General features: G+C 41.8%; 1 protein-coding gene across 8 annotated transcripts in view; it reads right to left on the bottom strand.

Moving 5' to 3' along the window:
• The window catches only part of TPK1 (thiamin pyrophosphokinase 1), a 642,382-nt gene that overhangs the window by 256,191 nt on the left and 362,244 nt on the right, over window positions 1-23,947 (bottom strand). For 5 of the 8 annotated variants that reach the window (XM_090050014.1, XM_090050012.1, XM_090050013.1 and 2 more), the window contains 2 exons: window positions 16,911-16,983; window positions 11,024-11,096 (listed from right to left, as the gene is read on the bottom strand). In XM_090050014.1, the coding sequence (XP_089906140.1) occupies window positions 11,024-11,096; window positions 16,911-16,983 (146 nt within the window). The remainder of the gene's footprint in view (window positions 1-11,023; window positions 11,097-16,910; window positions 16,984-23,947) is intronic. The other 3 variants (XM_090050010.1, XM_090050018.1, XM_090050011.1) reach the window with 1 other exon arrangement.

Raw genomic sequence — 23,947 nt, 5'->3', positions numbered from 1 at the left:
CTATGACTGGGAGCACCAGTCAACTGTTTGGTGCAAAGGGCTCCAGTGCACTCTCAAGGCTGGAGGGCCAGTAAGCTGACTGGCACTATCAGCCATGGGGACACTCAGGAGAGAAGGGCTCTGGCACACTCCTGCAACTTGCAGCGCCAATCAGAACACTGGACATGTGGCTTGTTACTTGCTGGTGCAGGGGGAACCTGGAATCACAGTCCCAGGCTCCCTCTACATTGAAAATAGGGCACAATTACAAACCAATTCCCATGATTCTACAATCATGTCTATTGCCATGCATGTGTGGCATGGCAGGAGGTGGAACTGTTGGAATCACAGATCAGATCCCATTGCACCTTGAACATCTATCAGAGGCCTTAGACACCTTATAAAATCCATCTCCTACAGTTCTCCTCTTATTATGAAATATCCAGTTCTTTTCCATATTCTTCATTTTTCTAGTCTTTTATCAACATGTATTTAAGCCTACAAAATTTTCAGACTCAGAGTTCACAAGAATGATATAACAAAGACATAAAGTTGTATTGCATTCTATACTGCATTAGCAGGAGATTGCCTGGCTCTTAATCAAAAGAATACTATCCAATTTAATCATCACTTTTTTGCTATCCTTCCCCCACCTGATAAGCCTTCCTGATTTAAAATGTAGACTGTCTTATTGTCAGTTCCAAACCCAGTTGGAAATTGATTAGCTACTTCAGTCTAATAAATCAATGATGAGCTGTGGGACTGTTCTAGCTTCTGGTCTATTCTGTAGACAGTTCTTTAATCGGGACTTAGGATAGAAATTCTGTCTCCAGTCATATCAAAAGGCAAACCTCCACTGACTTCAAAGGGGATAGGTTTTCATTCCTAACACTGAGGTACCCAGTTGTGCTCTGCAGCACTCCTATGCAGTGTCTTCATTGAGAAATGTGTTACTAAGGACTGGAATCAAAGCTTTATTCACAGGTTTTAGTTTAGCAGCAAAAACTGGGCTAATTCCTGATTGCAAAGTATCCAGATAGGTTTCCTATTGAAGTAAAAATCTTAAAAGTTGTGGCGTCACCTTCATTCTCACCTTTTTGGCTAATCAGATCTTTCAAAAGCTTCCAACCTGTTTACCGAAATTCATTCCAACCCTCTCAAAGGGTTACCAAGATGTTCCTCTATAGCCGAAGTGAAGCGCTTGAGAAAACATGAGCCTGGCAGGGAAACAGAGGTTGCCAGTATTTAAAACAAAATTCCCCTTGGACCATGCTGAGATGGACCACAAAACATGAAATAAGAGGCAGGGTCAATATCTGTGTACCAGACAGGTGCAGAATTCCAGCTCTTCTCACATTGCAGCAGCAGAGCAGTGGCAACCAGCCATGTTATGTACCAGCCCAGGGCTGCAGAATATATATCTGCAAATTGGAAATCATGCACTGTAATGTTTAGTCCTCTGCTGTCACCTTCATTTTTTACAGCTCACCTTAGAATGACAACCAAAGGAAGTACAGCTGTTCAAATACCAGATTGCTGGGTTGTGGGGCAATAGATTGACTCCAAACTTGTTTTTACATTGCAAACCCTATACTATAGTCAAGAGGAGGTTTTTGATTTAAAAATAATAATCAACCTGCCAAAGAAAGTCACCCAGCTTTTCTTAAAATTATACCTGTGTGTGGCCCAGTAGGAACAAGGTTCAGCTCAGTTTTGCACCATGAACAGTTCTTTTATACAGAGAAGTGCTAAAATTGTCAAGTCCATTATTTTTCCTCCCACAGCTCTGCAGGGACAGAAATAGGAGGTTATAATATTGGAGCTGGAAGATCCCCGACAGTCAACACAAGGCTTGCATTGAGCCTGAAAGTGCCCAAGATGCTACTGTTCAGAACTGCAACTCTTTTAGGGGGCTTAGGAGTTGTAGTGGTTAAATAGCCAAAGCTTCATGCTTGAGCTCAAGAGTCAAAGAGCCTCAATTTTGAAATGCCACAAATAAAAACAGGAAGGTAGCAGGAAATAATGTGATGTGTTTTTAAATCCTCAGTAGATCTCTTCCCCAAGATATCTTGCTCCTGGAGAATTTAAAATAATATGGAGGATCTTTTTCAGCTCATAAAAGGGGACAATTCTTTCAGGCTATGTTGTTGCCAATTAAGCAAGCTCTGGGAAATATATGAGGTACTCAATAGCTTTGTCATTCCATGTCAGGTTGTTGATTCCTTATTCAAACTTGAATTTGCTATATACAGTTATCTTAATTGCATTAGCAACTGCTCATGCACATCACAGATGAGATACAACAGCTATTAATGTCAAAGTTGGTTGTGAAGGGGATGATCCTGCAGTATTACAAATGAGCTCCTTGAGCTCTTGAAGGACTGAGCACTTACACAGGTAGAAAATGATGCTGAAGGGTCCTATTTTCTACCCATGTGCTAACATTACACCATAGCCTCACCTAGGGAGCACTAGAGCCTATAGAACAAGCCCTCTACTTCACTTTTCTTGAAATGAAACATTTGATTGAAGCATGAACTGAAATCTGTCAGTGAATTCCAAGAAATGCAAATCCCAATTTCAAGTTGGAAAAACCAAAATTCACTTGTTCTTATTTGTATTAAAGGCAAATCCAGCTCCCCCTTCTCTGCCTGCAGGGAGCTCCCCCAGCAGTGGAAGCAGTGCAGTTCTGCTCTGGAGGAGAGTGACTGGCTGGTGCATTTCGACTTTATGAAAGCTTGTTGTAGGATGGTGCTCAGGGGACAGGATGGAAAAAGGCCCTAAGTGAGCACGGGAACTGAAGCTGTGCGGTTCCTCTCGCCATAATTCCCTCTCTTTTCTCCCACCCCCAACTCTAATTCAGTCCCTAGGATGAAGCAGTCCCTAAAGGACAAGTCTTCCCTCTGTGATGGGAGTAAAGGACCTAGCTGATCCCCTGCACAGTGGCTGGAACTATTCACCTGTACCAGGCTCTAGGTTTGCCCAGAAAATCAACCACAATTTGCAAAAAAAGTTCTATTTTTTCTTTGAACCATCTCCATTCTTAGGGTTTCAACTTTGTCCCGATTTCTTCTTCTCTCCCCACATAACTTTTCATCTCCATCCAGTTCTTAATAGTTAAATTTGTGTGCTTTAATTATGCACTTTTTTTCTATATTTTTTGCCTCTTCAGTCTTCTGCTCATGCAGAGCACTATTTTAATCTTCCCTTCAAAGGTATTTGGGTTTGAGAAACCAACATTTAAAAAACAAGAAAGAAACAAAGGCCTAGACTACAAACTTCTTCAAGAGACCATTTCTGATGGCACACCAACACAGGCACACCTCACACTGGTTGCAGGTTGCAAACTAGTGCTTCAAATGCTGAAACGATGACGGTGGAAACAGCACGAGCCCAAAAGAATATTAAAGAGTCAGGAAATCTGCAAGAGATAAAAGTAGAGGAATGAAGAGGTAAGGACCAAAAAGAGATATGTATCAAATGTTCCAGTTTGCACAATTACCCCAACCCAACTCTGCTTGTAACTGTCAGTGCTTCAATTCCTTGCTCGTTTTTTCCTCTGTCCACAGTACTTCTCTGCCTGACAACTGGCTTTCATGAAGTACACTTTGCACACTGAATTCCATCCTGGGGCATGTAGGTCTGTGCCCACTCATACAAAATAAGCCCTACATTTTACATGCTTTTTGGCTTAACCAAAATTGATTCTAAGTACTTTGCAGTACAAAGGAGGCAGTGATTTCTCCCTCATAGATTTCACAGACATTTGGGCTGGAAGGGACCCTGGAGGATCATCGAGTCCAGCCCCTGCCCCAGGGGCAGGAAGTCACCAGGGATCACAGGATCCCAGCAAGATAAGCATCCAAATGCGTCTTGAAGGCGTTCAAAGTGAGTGCTTGAACCGCCTCTGGTGGCAGTCTATTCCAAACCTTGGGGGCTCAGGCAGTGAAGAAGTTCTTTCTTCTGCCCAGCCTGAACCAGTCACAGTGGAGTTTGTGACCATTCAATTTTGTCATCCTTTGGGGCGCTCTGGTGAACAGATGTTCCCCCAGATCCTGATGAGCACCCCGATAAACTTATAGGTGGCCATCAGATCACCCCAAGTCTGCGCTTTTCCAAGCTGAATAGCCCCATTGCTTTCAGCCTCTCATCATAAGGTCTGTTTTCCTGACCTCTGATCATGCGTGTGGCTCTCCTCTGCACCCTCTCAAGCTTCTCCACATCCCTTTTGAATTGTGGAGCCCAAAACTGGACGCAGTACTCCAGCTGTGGCCTCACCAAGGCCGAGTACAAGGGAAGAATGACATCCCGGAATCTGCTTAAGAAGCATCTATGGATGCAAGCCAGTGTTTTGCTCGCTTTACTAGCTGCAGCATTAAACTGAAGGCTCATGTTCATCTTGTGGTCAACCATGACCCCCAAGTCCCTTTCGTCCGTAGTGCTAACCAGAGTAGCACTACCGAGCCTATAAGCATGCTGCAGGTTTTTCCTCCCAAGGTGGAGAATCTTGCACTTTTCAGTGTTGAACACCATCAGGTTCTTCTCCGCCCATTTCATGAGTCTGTCCAGATCTGCCTGGATCACCCTCCTATCCTCAGGTATGGATGCTTTACCCCCGAGTTTGGTGTTGTTGGCAAACTTGGCCAGCCCGCTTCTGACACCAATGTCCACATCATTGATGAAGATGTTAAACAGTATAGGCCCTAGGACAGAGCCTTGTGGGACCCCACTGGTCACAACGCACCAGGACAATCGGCTTCTGTTGACCACCACCCTCTGGGTCCTACCGCAGAGCCAGTTCCCCAGCCAGCGGATCGTGGTGACATCAAGGCCATCTAAATCACAATACAAATTTCTCAACTGGCCATTAGCCCTATCATGGCCCAAACCAAAACTCCTAAAACTAGCAGCAGATCCATAATTTGGCAAAAGTGGGGGTGCAAGAGAGTTGCAGGCTTGTCTGCATCCCAATCCCAGATTCCTTCCCTCACCACCCACTTGTATGGGCAGACCACACTGCTGGATCCCCGGAGGACTTTTTGGAAGTCCCCAAATCACATAAGAACCCCCCACTTCCCTCACTTTCAGAGGCACATCCTTTTCCCTCCCCTTCCCACTCTCCCCCACTTGCTCCTACTGCTTTCCTTGTTGTCTTGGGCCAGGGGAAGCTTCAAAACCCCACCTTCCTCTTCAACCAGCCTATGAGGGTGCTGGGCTCAGTTGGGACAGCCAGAGCAGCAGAGATGGGGATGGGGTGGGTTCTCCCATCCTGCCTGTTCACCCCGGGCGGGAGTGGGCATGGGAAGGTGGGTTCTCCCCACTGCCCATAGAGAGTCTCCTGCCGTCAATTCCCAGGTGAGCCCACCACCATCCAGCCCACCTGGAGTGGGCAGGAACAGCTTTGAAGTTTCCTCAGCCCCCAGGATAGCAGAGAAAGCAGTACCAGCAGACAGGCGAGGGGACTCTCCTCTGAGCACAAAGGGGAAGGAGGGAAATTTTACATGCTACGGGGACTCTATTAAAGTCCCCAGCAGCTCCCAGAAAGTGATCCAATCCAAAATGAGGGTACAGTCATGCCACTACATCCCCTCTGGATCAACCCTTGCCCAGAACCACACATCTGCCAAACTTTTGAGGTAGGTATATTCCATAAAACACAGATCTAAATTTTTCTGTTTGGGTTTCACTGCACATTTAAAAGTCCTGGCACACTGGAACCCTATGCTTCAGTTCTGTAATTATAACTACTTTGATAAAGTTAAATCCATCTTTTCCAGTTGTCCAGACTCAATCATCATATATTTTTCCCTCCACTGTGATTAATAAAAATGACACTGTTAGTCCTTATCTGACATTTTAACATCTTTAGTTATTCTCTTCAGGCACAGTTTGCAGGTAAATGATCGATCAGTTTGAAACACTGAGTTGGTTATGCTTTCTGCTTGTGTCCACTAAATCTGTACTTCTTAACAATTCCAAAGACTATTAAAAAGCTGTTTACTGTTTCTGTGGTTTTATTTGATACTTGTACACAAAGCAATCTAAGCAATTTAAGCATATGCCAATGATAAGAAACAATGTTGTACCTATGCAATGATATATTAGAATCAATTATAACTTTTAAGGTCACAGATGTGGAGGTGCTAAGGGAGCAATGTTATAGTACTCAAGCAGCAGTAACCATAGGCATTCTGCATGGAGTGTTGAAGCAGACAGTGCTTTAACTGACACCATAGGAATCATACTTTTAGAAGTGGAGCATGTGATCCACTGAGCATCTGTTTCAGATCCCTGGTAGCATGGAAGGGGAAGACTCCTGACATGATTACAGCACTCCAACAACCCAACCTTCTTTGAAGTCTATGTTAGGTCTCATGACCACACTCCTTTTCTGCTTTTGAAATGCCAACAGGGTGTTCCAGAGCAAAGATAACCAAAATCTGACACTATGGGTGCCTGTACATGTACAGTGAGGCTGCTCTGACGCGCTTTAATTACAGTGTATTGGAGCAGAATTGATTAATCTAGTCTGTTGGAGTGTGGTAATTACTGAGCTGCAGAGGACTCTGGCGTCATGTGTATCAGTGTCCCTGTGCTGAAAAAATGGTGGAGGAGGCTTTTTAACTAAAGCTCGTTCAATGAATTTCAGTTAAAGTGCCCCCGGCGTCACTTTTCAGTACAGGGATGCTGATACACATGCCACTCCAGGCCCTTTGATTAGAGTGGCTCTCAGAGCCACTTCAATTAAAGCACCCCCACCTCCACCCCAGCTCCCCACCAACACTGCTTCTGGAGCATATGTATAATTGCCCTTTGTTTTCTATGGGTAGTTTCCAATCTTTGTTATCATCTTAATCATTTTTATCATGACCCTTATTATACAATAACATGATAAAACAAATAATAAATTGTCACCTACAGAAGACTATTTATTGAAGTTGTCTTTTATATCGGCTGTCAAGTGCACTCAAAAGTTGAAAACCTTCCAATGAAGCAAATTTTGACCTTGTTGCACACATAAACAGATCACGCATCTAATTAATAATATATGACCAATAACTACTTGCTAACAAAATACTGAATGTGAACTCTACCCTAAGATCCATAGTGAACACTTAGAATGAAGACAGCGAATTTAAGGGAAACCTACAAGACAAAAATCAATGCATAAATCCCATTTGCATCTAAAAAGATCTATCGTTTGAATCCTCTGCACCCAGCACTATACTTGAGCCTTCTCTTTTGCTTGAAGAGGTTTAATCACAAAATAACTCTGTTCAATTTCCTTCTTTAGATTAAGCTGTCATGGATTAAACATTTTTGTTCCTTGTATTTAAATTTACTTTCTAGTGCATTTCTACTTTTCAAACGTCTCAGATATTTTCTCCATCACAAAAGACTAGATCAATATCTTCTGAGACAGCACAGACTTCAAAGATAGTAAACCAGTGCCCCAATAAACCATGCTTTCCCCACCTAAACTATTTATCAAGGGAAGGAGACAACCCTTCTGCCCCACCTCCCCTGGCTTATTCTGAATGGAAAAATTGCCTGTGTAATCTTTAATGTACTATACATTTTTAATGTACATATACCCTTGCCAAAGAGTTGTGCTTCACCTAAGGTGCTTCTGGGGAAAAGGGAACCGATTTCTATTCTACCGGTAGTTATTTAGCGAGGTAAAATAAGCAGAGGGAATACAAGCCTCTATGAAAATTCCTTATATATTAAAATTTTGGTTATATAGGTCCTAAATTCTGCTATAAACTGGAGGTGCTGGATTGGCTGCAGAGCCAAATGTCAACTCTCTTTAGTGAATTCTCTGTGGCTGTAGGGGACAAGACAAGGAGCAATGGCCTCACACTGCAGCAGGGGAAATTTCGGTTGAGCATTAGGAGCAACATTCTCACTCTGGTGAAGCACTGGAACAGTCTACCTAGAGAGATTGTGGAATCTCCATCTTTACTTTCTTATGACTGTATGAACTAATACCAGGGAAACTATAGCTGCACCCCTAATGTTAGGAAGCACCCAAAAATGAACTATAGTACTGCTACCAACATTCCTTGGCTCCAGTCTCTGTTCATTCTTCATTGCCATCTGTGTCGGGGATCCACAGGGAAAAGAGCCTGCATTTTTTTTCAATCTCCAGGAAGAACTTTTTTATTTTTTTTTTTAAAATCAGCCTTCCCTTTCGGTGTCACAGCAATAAGAAAACTATCGCTACTACCATGTGACAGCATTTAAAAGCAGTAGTGGCACCTCTTTGAAATTTTGATAGATAGGATTGTTCCACAAACCCAAAAATGACATGAGATTTAAGGCTTTCCAAGAGCACAGGGCTACAAGGATATCAAGTTTAGGAAAACAGTAGCCTGCAGCAATGCAGTGCCAGTGCAGTTAAAGGGACTGGAGGGGAAATTAGGAAAGTGATGAGCATGCTTTTCCAACATGAAACTAAATTTCTGTTTGAGTTCAATTTAGGATGGATGAAAGTTGGCAGGACACAGTTCCTATTTTCACTAAATGAATTTGTCACCCCCATTGGCCATGACATAATCTGTTATGGTCACATTTTCAAAGGGTCTTCAGACTGAACATCTCAAAACTAAATTAGACACAGAGGCATCAAGCACTCATTTCTTCTACTGATGTTGAGCAGCTCTTTGGAGTACACAGCACTTTTAAAACACATGCCTGTAGCCACTCAAACTAGACTCCCAAAAACTGAGGAACTCCAAAATCAGAGGCTATTTCAGAACGTCTGGGAATTAAACCGCCATCAGACTCTATAGAACCTACATCTTGGTGAAGCAGAAGCCCAGACAGGTTTGTTACAATTAAAGGGTCCAAAATTTTCTCCCTCAGAAATTCTGTGTAAGCCTTCACAAAATTCCAGCAGAAGGTATCCATCCTCAGGGGAAGAATTAGGCTCCAAACAGAACAAGTTTTTACTTTCGGATGAATAATCCTACAAAAAAGTATTAATGATCTAGTTAAATTCTTCAGGATTTAGTTTTTATCTAGAACATAGTCAAGAATTTTAAGACTTAGAAAAATAAGGAAAATTGGCACTAAAAATCTTATAACCTTTAATGTACACTTTAAATTTGATAAAAATTGATAAAAAATAGTTAACATGGGAATGACCGTTCCTTCTCCATGACCACTCACATTTTCAGCCTCTCATATAAACACGCAGTTCTTAGTGAATAAAGCACTAAACATTTATAACTGAACAAACCAGTGTAAAATTTAACCATACACAAGAAAATAACTTCAGCATTACAAGTAAGTTAGTGAACCTTATAATAAATGCATTAGCACTGAACAAGAAGGGAATGCTCTACCACCTTGCGTATTAATCAGTAACACAACCCAGGCAACCAAGAGAATCAGAAAATATAACAGGAAGGCAAGACATGAAGAAAACTGAAACAATATCAATTATTCATAAGGAAGGAAAAAGTCTACAACCAGGATAGTGCCTGTAAAAATTATATATAAATATATATAAATTTTACAAGAAAGAATAAAGAAAGCACTGCTGAAACATGACATGTTTACACTAGTGTAACATATAACACACATGTACAATGTATAGACCTACCTTAGTTCATAGACTGTAAGGCTGGAAGACTGGTGTAGATTTACTCTGGAACTTCTACATTGGGTATGAGTAAATTTACATAAGGCATTATGAGTCTATCTCAGGGTAGCAGTTTGGTCCCAGGTATTATCTGTTCCCCAGGTAATGAGTACCAAGTTGGTGAAACACCACCTACTTTTGCAACTACCTGAAGAGAACTGTCTGTCTGCTCCACACACTGGTATAATTTGCATCCGAGTTAAAAATGATGTAGCTACAGTAGTGTTAGTACGTTGTATGTCCTCAATATAAAGAAAGGACACTATATTTGTAACTGTCTGTGATGAAAAATGAGCTTGAACCCATACCTTTAGAAGTTAAGAAAAGTCTTTACACTACATGAAGCTTGTTCAATGGAAAGACCATACTGGCTCATTACTATGAAAAACATTTACAAATTGACTTGAATGGGCAATGGATTTGGTCTTCTGTTCCTAGGCATACATGAGGATCCTCTGTTATTTTAGGAACACCCTATGATGTTTTTACTTTGAAACACTTTAATACTGGGATAACAGAAGTACAAATGGCTTTTTTTCATCTCCAAAGCAATGCTTTAAAGCTACTAGTAGAAACGTTCAGCTGAGATCAATAGAGAAGACTGCAGTGACAGTAACATAAGCATAAGTCCTCTCTGCTGTGTATGGGACTTGTTCCACACATTTCTACCCGTGTGTGCTTTTAGGAAAGACTTGCTGCCATGAATCCAGGATCTTACAACATGATGAAAATGAGTGTCAGAGAACAGACCTTCCTCTCCATTCATATTCTAATAAATCACAGAATAGAATGGAGGCTACATTAAACCTTATCTTTTCATCAGCCTCTGATAATGTTTACAATGAATTCTAATTAAAAAAAAGGAAAAAAAAAAAAAGAGATTGCTCCACAGCTGTCAGCGATAACTTTGGAACACAATCTCGTCCCATTCTACTGATACCAGACTCTTTAAATGATGGGAAATAAAATCAATTATTATTTCTTAATGTAAAGCTTGAATGATTTTAGGCAGCCTTCCCCTCTACTGGGTCTGCTTGCTATAAATAAACCATTCTACTAGAAAGCGAAACTCAGAAAAGCTCAAATTAAGCTTTGGAATTTCTAATGTATTTATTGTTTTCCAAAAACAAAGTACTTCAAACCCACTGTTTCTGTTTTACAGTTATAATCACCCACTAGATAATTAACATCCTGTTAAAATGCAAAATGAAGTGGCTTTGTCTTTAGACCTCTCTACCCACCACTACATATCACAACTAAGACGAATGTAAACCAAGATAAATCGATTTTCCCAGCCTATTTGAATGGGTTGCCTTGTGATTCCTGACAATGTTTATAAGCCTCCTAAGGGAAAAAAGGACTACTGCTGTATAATCCACACGTAATGTTACTCACTTGTAAGGTGTAAGAGGAATCGCTGCATAAGTCTAAGGGAGCTTCTTTTTTCCACATTGAACATTTTGACTGCCTGATCAAAATAAAGGGTGTCAAGTTTTTAATACTTTAATATGGTACTGAAAAAAGAAGGTCTGCGTCTTACTGCACTCATATCATGAGAATAAGGGGTCAACTCTGAGGTCAGTGGTGTTACTTTTATCACGAAGCTATCAAGATGGGAGAATTGGGTCCATAATTGTTTCATGATCCTTCACAACAATACTTACATCTATTTTACACTAATTAACTTTGAGTGTAGGCTTTAATACCCCACTTCTCTTACATAGCCATGTGCTACATCCTCCTTGACATAACTGCTTGCAAATGACTATTTTATGACACAATAATTAACTTCTTCTTTAAGCTTTGATATGAAAAACTAACTCCTCTTCACCAGCAGGGTGCTATACCCAGACACTTAAAAAATAAAATAAATTATGTATTTATCACAGTCAGTAAGTGCTGTTTAAAAATAATGAGTTGGCACCCTGAGCTTTTATGTATGTGTAAAAATTAAATGAACTATAAAGTATATTTATACAACTGAAGGGAAACATAGGTTTAGTTTGTAAAAAAACCAAACAAAACACTTTTATTACTTTCTGGTGCAAATTAAAATGACACAATTTGTTTTGGTTCAGTGCCTCGAAACATCTGAACACCTCTTGCCCTTAAAGTAGCATGCGAATCAAAAGCACAAAGTACATAATGAGATGACATGAAACTTTTTCTATTGCTTAATATAGCAGGGCACTGAGTGCCTGCTACTTGTGGTGCAGTAAGTAAGAAGCCCAGCTGAGGGTTGCCAGGGTAACCGGTAGGAGTCAGCTGACCGGAAGGGGCAGGGCTTGGCTCCTATACAACTCCCAGGCTGAGGCCAGGCAGGGGAGTTCCCTGCTGGCAGCCATAGGGGAAGGAGCTGTGCTGCACTGAGCAAAGAGGAGAGGCCAGACTGCAGGTATGGCCCGAGACTGAGGGAAGATGGAGCAACTCTGGTATGGCAGGAAGAATGACTGTAGCCAATTGGCAGAGATGCATGTTACAGCCTAGGGGCTTGAGTTTTCTGCTTATGGTTTACAACTGGTGGTTTGGGTGAGGCTATTAGGGGTTGGAGGAGGCCTCAAAGGGGCTTCATGGTAGTATGGGGACCCTGCTGCCAGAGGGTGCATTTTGGGGTGCACAGACCGCAGCCCCAAAGAAATGGGGCGGCGAGAGAAGCCTTAGAGCAAAGGGGGCAGCGATTGACAAGCGCCAGATGGGGCGCAGTGGGGAGACAGACCAAACAACGTCCGGTACATCTGTGAGGCTTGGGGCGTGGTAAAGGGGCGGTTGGAGCCACGCATAGCCCATAAGGCTGAGGAGCACCGAGACCCCAGGACAGAGCGGGGACACTGCTGACAGGAGAATCGTGACCAAGAGGGTGAAAGGCAGCCTCCGTTTTATTTATATCTAAAACCAAGATGTAGCGAGCGAGATTTGAGGATGCTTGGAAGCAAACTTGGCACAGTAAGGGGGCACTAGGGGGATCACGGCAACCCTTAGGACTCCTCCCTGTGACACTTAACATCTAATAAATATATAGGAAGGATATTCAAAAGCACTCGTTGGCCTAGCTCTGCTCCTTATTCACCCATAAAATTTTTCACACATACTTTGCTGCAAATATACTAGTTCCTCCATCTTTTTCTACCCCAATCTCTATTGGAGCTAAACTGCAACTATCATAGGAACCAACTAGGGCTATGCGAAGCTTCGATCGCTGATCTGATTTGGCGGCAATTCAATAGTCAAATCTCCAAATACAAATCAAATTGAATCAGGAGTCCCTTTAATCTCTCCGAATTGAATCGGAACACTTTGAATCGATTCGGAGAGATTTGACGATGCAGACATAGACAAAGCTTTAAATGGTTTTTCTACATGCCTCAAAGATACCAGGTGGCTTGTGGATGTTGAGATGGTGGGCCATATGTGGTGCCCCACAGGAGCGCGGGGAGGTCCCCAGCATGCTCAGTATTGGAACCAGAAATGGACCAGAAGCAGCTCTGGTTCACTTCTGGGTCTGCCGGGGAGAGCGTGGGTGGGCAACCCCACACCCCCGTAGCTTGACAACTGGTCCCTCCTGGGTCTGGGGGGGCACCTGGGGCCCCCTGCAGCCAATCACTGAGCCAGAGGGGGTGGGGCCCCCCCGTACACTCCCTCATTGACCCGGAAGTGGACCAGAAGTACTTCCAGTCCACATCCAGGTTCGCTGCCAAGCACGCAAGGGACCCTCCCCCACACTCCTGTGGGACACTCCATCCACCCCATCATTGCAGCGTTCATGAGCTGCGCCTGGTACCTGAAGATTTGTAAAAAAAAAAACAAAAAACAAAAAAACACAACATTCAAAGCTGTGTCTGTCTGAATCGCTGAATCTTCAGATTCGCATTTGGCTCAGTTGAATCGGGGATAGTGATCTGAATTAACAAATTGAATCACTGTCCCCAATGTGGGCCAAATTTGAATCGAATATGGCCCGTTTCGCATGCCCCTAGTACCAACCGTGAGCATATTGAGCTTTTCCAGATATGTTCTTCCTAAAACTTAACCTCTAACACGATGTACTTCTAACACAGTACATTACATTAGAATTAAATTTTTTTAAAAACCCCCATTCACTGACAAACAAAATCAGATTTTCTTCCCATAGTCTCCTCTTATCAGCTCCTATAAAATGTCTTTCTACAGTTTAGGTTTTGTGAACATGACATCTGCTCTTGTGAGACCAGGGATACAGCCTGTACAAATTAAATCAGAGCAATATTGCATGCGTGGGTGGATCTAGGATTTTGAAAAAGGGGGTGCAGATGGTGTGGCATATGGTCATATATAACATAACACAATTTTCTCCCATTTAGAATCACAGGGCCGGAAAGGACCCTAAAGGATCACAGAGTCCAGCCCCCTGCATGAGCAGGAAAGACATCTGGGGTCCGATGACCTCACCTATGTGACTGTCCAGTCTTCTCTTGAAGACCTCTAGGGTAGATGACTGCAACACCTCTGTGGGGAGCTTGTTCTATAGGCTGGACACCCTAGTTGTAACAAAGTTTTTCCTAATGTTCAGCCTGAAACTATCTTCCAGGAGTTTGGGGCCATTGTCTCTAGTTTTCCCCCAGGGCACCCTGGTAAACAGTTATTCACTGAGCCCCTGATGTACGCCTCTGATATAGTGGTAAGCCACAATCAGGTCCCCTCTCAGCCTTCTTTTATTTAGGCTGAAGAGTCCGAGATCCCTGAGCCTCTCTTCATATGGCTTGCCATGCAAATCCCTGATCATACGGGTGACCCTTCTCTGGACCCTCTTGAGTTTTAACAGGTCCTTGTTGAAGTGTGGTGCCCAGAACTGGATGCAATACTCCACCTGTGGCCACACCAATGTTGAGTAAAGTGGGAGAATCACTTCTTTGGATTTACTGGAGATGCACTGATTGAGGTATGCCAGAGTTTTATTGGCCCTAGCAGCTACTGCGTCACATTGCCAGCTCATACTCATGCTGGGGTCTATTGTTACCCTCAGATCCCTTTCACTTATAGCACTGGTCAGGTTAGCGATGCCCAGCCTGTAGGTGTGCTGGGGGTTCTTCCTTCCCAGATGCAGCACTTTGAATTTCTCAATGTTGAACCTCATCTGGTTCTGTTCTGCACAACATGCCAGCCTGTCTAAGTCTGCCTGTATCTGCAGCCTATCTGCGGGTGTGTCCGCACAACCCCATATCTTGGTGTCATCCGTGAACTTCACGAATGGGCTTTTCACTCCTCTCATGCAGGTCAATGAAGATATTGAACAGCACTGGGCAAGTACCAGACCCTGGGGTACACCGCTGCCCACATCTTGCGAGGATAACTCTGATCTATTAATTTGGACTGTGTGTTCTAACCTGCAAGCAGTTTCACACCCACTTGACAGTCCTACAGTTGAGCTCAATATCTTCCAATTTTCTGATCAGTACCACGTGGGATACCAGGTCAAAGGCTTTCTGGAAGTTGAGTTTTATGATCTCAACTGCTTTTCTATCATCCAGGTGATGAGTCACCTGATCACAGAAAGAAATGAGGTTGGCTAGACAAGACCTGCCTGCGATGAAGCCATACTGGCTGTCATTCAGTATCACGCCTTCTGCAAGTTTGTCACATATAGTCTCTTTGAATGTTTCTAGGATTTTCCCTGGAATAGAAGTTAAGCTAATTGGCCTGTAGTTAAAGAGAAACTAACTGCTTTACTGATATGCTAGGGAGCTAGCACTATATTATTCAGTTTAAAATCAGGGCAAAAATAAATAAAACTATTAGAATGTGCACTAATTTGCTAGGTTTATATATAAAGTATAGCCCTCCCCACCCCCCACCCCCCCCAAAAAAATAAGCAAAAAATAGTCAAAAGATATTGCATCATTAATTCTGTAGTCATTATAGTTAAACATTTCCTTCAGATCCATAAAACAAAATCTACCCTTCTTCAGTGTCTTGACAATGCCTTCAGTACTTCACAGTCAGTAATTTCTACACCAGAGATAATGTTACCACACCAGATTTAAGGTTTTAGATAGAGCTAAAAACAGTCTGTATGGCTGTGAAATAGAAGAGACACATTACTAGGAATGGGTAACAGCAAAACTGCAGAATGAAAGTCTGAATAGTGGAACATCAAGACCATTAAAGATGATAGAGTAAAGAGGGAGATTAGCAGGAATGGAGATGACGACAATGAGCCATGAAGTCAATTGACTCTCTCAGCACTTCATGAATAGAAAAGCCACCACCTCTTCCAGGCAGTTGGTTTTACAATTTGGGCGAAGAAGGAATCAAAAGGGGGCTGGGGGGTTGAGAGGGGGAGACAGCAACTGCACCTCTCCTGGATCTACCTCTGTCCAATACACAACAGCAGATTAAATATTTGACCTGCAAGGTTGAGACCAAGTCAGTCCCCCAGATAAGATAAATGATAAGTTTCACTATTGCCTCTTGTACATATAAGCAGACTTCTTCAAGATCAGGTCACTGCAATATGCCAGCTTTCTTGGAACTGAGGGTAAGACTTGGGGCCAGAAGTTCTACACAAGTAGATTACTGAAGTGCTATTACATTACAGTATGTTAAAGAAGTCATTTCAAATGTGCTGTGGAATTTAACCAATACCTAAGAGCAGGATCTAAGAAATGGGCAAATGTTAAAATTAACGGTGTTCATGGAAAACATACTGGCTGCATTAAGCACAAATTAATGCATGCAGGGATCTGTCCAAAAATCCATTAAAGATGGCACTCCATTAGTCAAGCAGTGAGGTAGTCTGAGAATGATTCACTGCTTTGATGTGTGATCAAGGAAGTCGCAGAAAAAGAATATATACAGGTTGCTGCTTAAATGATAAAATCGTATCACAGCAATCTCATTTCTGACAATATCTGTAGTGCTTAAATAGTTGCCATCCACAGGAGATCAATTTTACAACCTGATACCCCTGTTCATGAAAACATTCTTTCAAACAGATTTTCAAAAACTTTAGACTAGTTTCTAGCTGGGATAATCTCCACAAATACACATCCTGTTGCTTGAGGCTGGAAACTAAATTCTAAACTTCAATCCAACCATATAAAAATTGATTTGCGTATTTTGAACACTGCTATTTATTGATTAGTATAGTACCACCCACACATGGCACAAAAGCCTGACTGCAGTTTTTAGCACCCTGAAGTCCCCCCACTGGAAGCCAATGCGAACTGAGGATCCTCACTATGGAGATGCTAGTGAATCTGCTCTCAGTGCTTTAATGTAACAAGTATGTTAGAGAGATTAAATTTACCTTGCCTTTGTAGTATTCCTTGACTTCAGGCCTAATGGAATCAAAGTCACCGCTGATATAATCAGGTAAGAAGCTGAAAGGGAAAACAATGAGCAGTGAAATGAAAAATTTAGGCATTTTTTTTTTTTTTAAATTTAAGAAAATAAGAAGAGTTCCCAAAGGAGGAACATTCTTCTCTCGGGGGGGGGGGGGGGGAAAGAGTCATTATGAAAGGTCTAGACCTAAACAAGTTAATTCTAAGGAAGGTAAGCCTCTCACTTAACCTGTGTGCTTGTTGTAATCAGAGGCCCACCATGTCTTAAGGGACAAGTTCTACATCTTTACTCATGCTCACATCCTGAACTGAGTTCAGTAGGAGTTCTGCACACATGTTGGAAGAAGCAGCAAGTGCATTAAATCGGCACCCTCTACCTTGACAGCGCACATGTAAATTTTCCATACCCTCTACAGTGATGGAATGTTGTTGCTTAGTTAACGGGAGTTTTAGAGTTTACTGCATTCCGTAATGCTAGTTCGTTTCGCAGTAAATAAAGGTGATCTAACAGAATGCCTCAGTCCACAGAGTGATTCCAGATATTAACTCTGATATCATTGGCAAAAAAAAAATTTACACAATGAAGACATGTAAGGCTGGGTTTCTCAACAAGTGAGGAGGAAGCTCTCTATTTCTGGATGTTTGGATTAGCCCTCTGTTCCTTTAGGTCCCATGAAGACCTTCACAGCTTTTCTGGGTTGGCAGCTATAAAAGCAAATTTGTTCAATTTAACACAGGGGGTGCATCTACATGTTCACATTACTGCAGAGCTGAAGTAAAGTGGCACCATCTACACCTGCACCAGTATTAGGCACAGTAAATTAATACATTAATTAAGTCCATCGTAGGGTAGTACTGTCAGGGACACTACTATCTTACAGCAGAGTACTTAACTCCGCTGGAATGCATGCATAGATGGTGACAGGGGCTGGCTGGGGCATGAGGGTGCTAAAGTGCAGGGGCTGCCAGCCAGCTATCCCCACACTTTAGCACGCTCATGTCCTAGCCCGCTCTTCTGCCTCCTGACACTGCCACCCAGAGCTGACCCTCTCGGTCCCCTACCAGCCTGGGGCTGCTCTGCCCAGCTCAAACTGCTGCAGTACCAGGTGCACATGTAAATGCTATGCCTGGGAGCAGATGACTCCAGTGCAAACTGCACCAAGTTTATCATGTTGCTTTAATGGCACATGAAGATGCACCCAAGAATCTCTTACATATATTCTAGCCCCAGAATTTTTTTTAAGCTAGCTAAGCAAATAATAAGCCTGCATAAAGATCTATTTAATTTTGGTTTTCATTCTCCTAATGATTTAGTACAGTAGAAATATGATGAATAAGTAAAGTTTGGTTAATTTCTTACCTACTATGTTGTGCGCAAATCTACTGCGTGAGATGCAGGATTTATTTTTTTCTTTATCTACAGAGTGCTATATTATGCACTACATTAATATTGTGCCACTGTTCTAATGAGATGTCAACATTGGTTTTTGAGAGGGTTTGTTTTTCAAGCTCTTATTGATGTTCTCTGGTGCTGTTTTTTCTTTTTTATACTCACCACTGATAAGTACTCCTAAAAATTAATGAGGCTTAATGTTTTGGAAACATAATCACATTACATAAAGTATACACCTTGAATGTTTAAGACCTATAAGAATATCACTTAAAGCACTAACAATATCTTTCCAAATGTCATACTGTTTTTGCTTTAAACAGCACAGCAACTGAAATTTGGGGGTATTAATTAGTTTACCTTCATCACCCTGCCTGTCTTTTTTTTTCCCTTTTTATTTGTAGGTTTCGAAGTACAAGAAACAAACAGTTTTTATACCTCATTATCATTTCCCAATACATAAAGAAACCTTAACTATGCCATTTAAACTAGCATTAAAACATTTTTGAAAAAAACCCATCTCGCTAGAATCCTGTAATTTTAATAAGTTTAGATAAGAGAGAAATGAAAAAAAACCCAAGACTGAATTATGGAAATGGTCACTTCTCTAAATAAGACTGAATCAAATTTTTAAATTAAAATAGAGATCTGACCATTTCCTAATATACAAAGAATGAAGCACATCTTTCCCAAACATTACTGAACCTACTCCATAATAAGCAAGAGTGTATACAAGTAACCCGATTTAAAATAATTTAAACTCATAAAAAATTAGAGCAAACCCTTAAAGTAACATGGCACCATGTGCCAGGACAAATTTTCTCCGAGTTGATCTATGTAGCGTATCAGAGACCTTCATACTTCCCATATGATTAGGACTCATTGAAATCTTCTGCCCTGAATGCTTTTTTTTAAAGGAGTAATGATCATTTGCTGTAATTATTCTTTATGACTGAAAGTTTCTTCATCATAAATAGCTGACAAGTCATGCTAAAATATCCCATCTAGAACCACCTTATTTCAAAATGACTGGTATCTGTTGTTATTCTTGATAAACATCATGCCAAAGGGCGTGCCTTTCTAATGACTACAATTTCCAGTTATCCCTAATGGAAGGGAAGCCATGTTAATCTCAGGAAAAAAAAAGACAGGTAGGTGTCTAATCTATCCAGGTTTTTTCAAAGACAAAATGTATATTTAAAAGAACATTCAACACTTTAGGAACCATTTTTTGCTTCCAATGACAAAAATAATTGCACCTGATTTGCAACTAAGAATTAGGTTCCCACACTTCTGGACAAGCAAGACTAGACCTAGTTAGCTCTATGACTATATGTTAGTCCTTGGCAACAAGGTTGCTGCCTGTTTATTGTATTTCTTTGAAAATAAGATGACCCTGAAAATGTGACCCCCCCAATAATTAGGTTCTATATATGGAAAATTTATAAATCTGTTATAATTTTCCAAGTATAGAATTCAATTATTGGAGGTATACCTTGAATTTGTTCCTCCCCCGCTGCTATCTGGGGAGTAAGGTAGCTCCTTGCCCTCTGCCCCCCACTCCTGCAACCCCTTCCCCTCTTCTGTCAGACCCTGCTCTCCCTGAGCACATGGAAGTGAGGGGCAAACACTGACTTTGAATGAAACATGTCTACAGTAATTTAGGAAATCCAGAATTGATGCATTTTTACCTTCTCTGAAACTACTACAAATTTTAGCACAGGCACTCCATAAACACTTTTAAGCAGCACTTTTATACCTACTTGCATATGGTAAAACTATGCATGATATTAATGCAAAGCCAAAAGTCTCATACAGTTGACTGGGCTGAGCTCAAGCAGACTCAACAGCATTTCAAGGAATCGTGACCCCACAACTCAGCACTGCTCAGTATGTGTGTACTCCAGATACTCCATAAATGATCCAGGTGCTAATTAGACCTCCCCACCCATGACTGAAACCAGGTGTTCTTGTTACAAGTCTTGAGATCCTCCAAAAAATGTATATGCAGGTGAGGTGAGGGGCAACCCTGTCTGGCTTCATCTCATGGAGAGCAGGGCCACACTAATCATATATAACCGGCTAAGAAGGGCATGACAGAAGGATTCAGAGTGAATTGGTTGGAGCCCTGTTTGGTAATGTTTGCCAGACATTTAAGGCTGGTGAAGAAACAGGAATCAGTGGAAATGGGAAAGAATGGCACAGGTCAGCTACGGGAGTGAAGAGAAAGTTGAAATGTATTCAATGTAGTGCTCACCATGACGCAAAAAAGAGCTGGCGCCAAGGGAGACTGAACATACTGGACACTGGCATATATTTGATTCAGATGGGCTGTACTAACCTATCTTTGTAGTAGGTTTCCATCATTATGGGCCCAAAATGGGCCATGTGTTTTACAGTCTTGCTTGGTGTTGGCTGCATTTAACCCATTTCATAGTTGGTTTCCATTACTGAGCACATGCTGCTTGCTTTTGCAGCAGTGTAATGATAGACAATGTATTTAATGAGGGTTTCTTGTATGCAAATGTAAGACAAGGAGCTTTTCCCCCCCAGTGCTGACTACGGAAAAATATCTCGTCCTTTATTTGAGTAAATATGGTTCTTGAGAGATTTTTTTTTTTTTAGTTCACCAAGACTCAAATGCCTTAGAAGCTAAAAGTGAACTCCTGTCCTTTGCTCTTTCCTTTCCTACTGATATACGAGAAGCCATTCAGACAATGTTCACTTCAGACAGTACAATGGTGCCACTGTACTTTGGCAATGGTGCCAAAATAAACCCTTACCCTTCTCTTCTGTTGTGGCCACTCTACCCTTCTAAGAAGAATAAACAATTTTATGCGAAGCAACTGATGCCACACTAATGTTTATGATTTCCCAAAGTTCATTAGCTTTTTCAAAATGTACCTTGCTCAAATACTGCATATATAGACATCTTAAATGATCACAAAGGTCATCCTTGTACTCATCATTTTATTGTGCTTTGTTCACCTACCATAATTATAGTGTTTTTCTTCTAACAATTAAAGTTTGTTTCCTCTAAATGGATGTTTCATGAGACATATTAATGGTATAGCAGAGAATTAGAAAAGTGCACTTTAAACAAAATGCATCCCCTCTAAGTGGAATTTTGCTGTAGAGATTTTAATTTCATTTAAATTGAAAACAACTTAGAAACATCTGTCAGCTCCATTTTCATCCATGAAGCAGTAAACTTAAGAAACAAGTACAAGTATGAAACAGAGAACAGCTCTGCTGTATCTGTAGAGCACCCTGCTATAGCTTCTGATAAAAAAGTATCTATGGTAGTCTCTCCATCTTAAAAATGCCACTGCTCACTAAGCTCAGCTGCATCTAAGGGAATGTTTATTTAAACCTTCACTGCATAGACAAAAATCACATAGACAAAATGAACAATCATACACACAAAAACAAACCCTACTCAATTCACGCATTGAAAAAAAATGTTGCATGGTCACTGTTGAAGCAGCATTGCACTTGAAAGCATGTCCCAAACTGATATCCTGAGAACAGCCTTCAGCAGATGAATATTGTTGCATAGTTGCATTTCAGCACAACTATCCAGTGCATATAAAGATCTTGGAAAGCAAATCATATGAGGAGAGGCAGAAGGAATTAGGCATGTTCAGCTGTGGAAAAGGCACTTAAGCAGCAATATGATAGCAGACTTCAAATACTCAAAGGACTGCCATAAAAAGAGGGAAAACACTTTTTCTCTCTTGATGCAAAGAGCAGAATGCAGACCAATAGCTTGAAGTTGCAAAATAGGAGTTCAGGAAAAAATTCTTCACTGTTAATAGTCACATAGTGGAATAGACTGTTTAGGGAAGCTGTGAACTCTCCATTACTGGAGTCAGGCAAGGTTCTTTGGGTAGATGTGATATTTTTTATTAGACCAACTGAGTAGTTGGAAAAACATTCTTTGCAAGCTTTCAGGCACAGAGGTGTTCAAAAGGTTGGGTGGGCACTAGTCAGGGATGATATAGGTGTAGCTATGCCTATGTTCTCCTATGGTATTCCCATGCTTCTGGGACTTGCTGGTTGCTGCATGGCGCTGGGAGGGAATACAGGCCCACTCCTTTCTGCTGCCTGTCAGGGTCCCCCTTTACACATTACATGTGTCAATTGCACAATTAATTTAGACTGGTTATACCTGAAAATTAACTATTGGGCCTTACAAAGGTCCAACCAGCAATAAAGTTATTGCTGGAAAAAGTGTAATAACTTTATAGTTGGTTTCTACCCTGCTTTAATTTGCATGTGTAGCTAGCTCTGCCCCTATAGCTGTGAGCCACATCAGCTAAAGGGGCTCCCAGCCACAGGAGTGGCACTGGGAGTCCTGCGGGTGCTGGGATCCTCCCTCTTGGCAGCACCCCACAGCCGAGGACTCTGGCTCCCAGCAGTGCCCCACAGGTGCTAGTAATGAGAGTCTAGAGCTGGCAATGTCCTACAGGTGCTGGGGCACAGAGTACAGAGCCACAGGAATATGGGTCTCAACAGTTTTGGGGTGCTGTAGGAATCCAGAGTCCAAACCCTCAGGACTCTGGACCTGCCCATTTTGGGTCTCACAGCTGTGATAACTTCTTACTTGCTGGCGCAGGGGAAGCCCAGAATTATCATCCCGGGCTCCCCCTGTAAAGGCAATAAGGCATGATAGGATTTGATGCTGCATCCCACAATCTCCACTCCTGCCATACACATGTGGCATGGCAGGAGGCATGATCATGTGGATTATACATCAGATCTTATATCATGCCTTTACCTGAACATCAAGAGGGGCCCGGGAATTTTTTCCTCATAAGCACTGGGTGCTGGTTACAGATAAAGCTGGGGAATTTGACTAGGGTATGCTGGTGCTCCTGCTGGGACTTCAAGCTGGAGGTTCCTGGCTAGAGGGTCTTCCCCTCCACTCAGGGGCAGACTGATGGCCATGTTTGGGGTCAGGAAGGAATTGTATCCCATGATTAGACTGGTATGAACTGCTGGGGGTGGGGTACCTTCTAAACATTTCACTTGGATCTGGAATATATCAAGGCTTCAGGATCACTTGCAGGAACCACCAGATGGCCTGCATGATGTTACTGAAACATCTCTTTGCTGCTTCCCCCCAGCTTTGGACAAACAAAAAACAAGCAAGGAAAAATGTTTAAGCACTCCTGAAGATCACAAAGGGTACACAATAGAAGAAACTCTGCACCTGCATGGTACACCCAACGGCCAATACAAAACAATCCAATTCAATGTCCAGATGATAGACACCTCATACTTTATTAGCAGGCAAACCAAACAATGTAAACCTTCTTGGCATTAAGGACCGAATTGTATTTGCTTTCCGAAGGTGATTAGTTCCTCTGACTTTCACAGAGCTATTCACCTAAGCAAAGTGAGCAGGACTTAGCTCCAGTTTTCTTCTCTTTCCACAGACCAGAATGAATACAACACATTGTTATGGCAGTGGCATTATAGAGCACTGCATCTTTGAAAAGCTGCATTAACTGATAAAGAAAAGCAAGTCACTCCAGTACAGATGGGAACCCAGAGAAAAGAAAACCAAACATTAGTAAAGTAATATTATCACATGTTGATAAAAAGCAA

Source organism: Crocodylus siamensis, chromosome 5 (genome assembly GCF_052110815.1).
Source record: "Crocodylus siamensis isolate JL-2025a chromosome 5, ASM5211081v1, whole genome shotgun sequence".
Taxonomy (NCBI): domain Eukaryota; kingdom Metazoa; phylum Chordata; order Crocodylia; family Crocodylidae; genus Crocodylus; species Crocodylus siamensis.
Note: the sequence above shows the minus strand (reverse complement) of the source record. Positions and strands in the feature narration are given on the sequence as shown.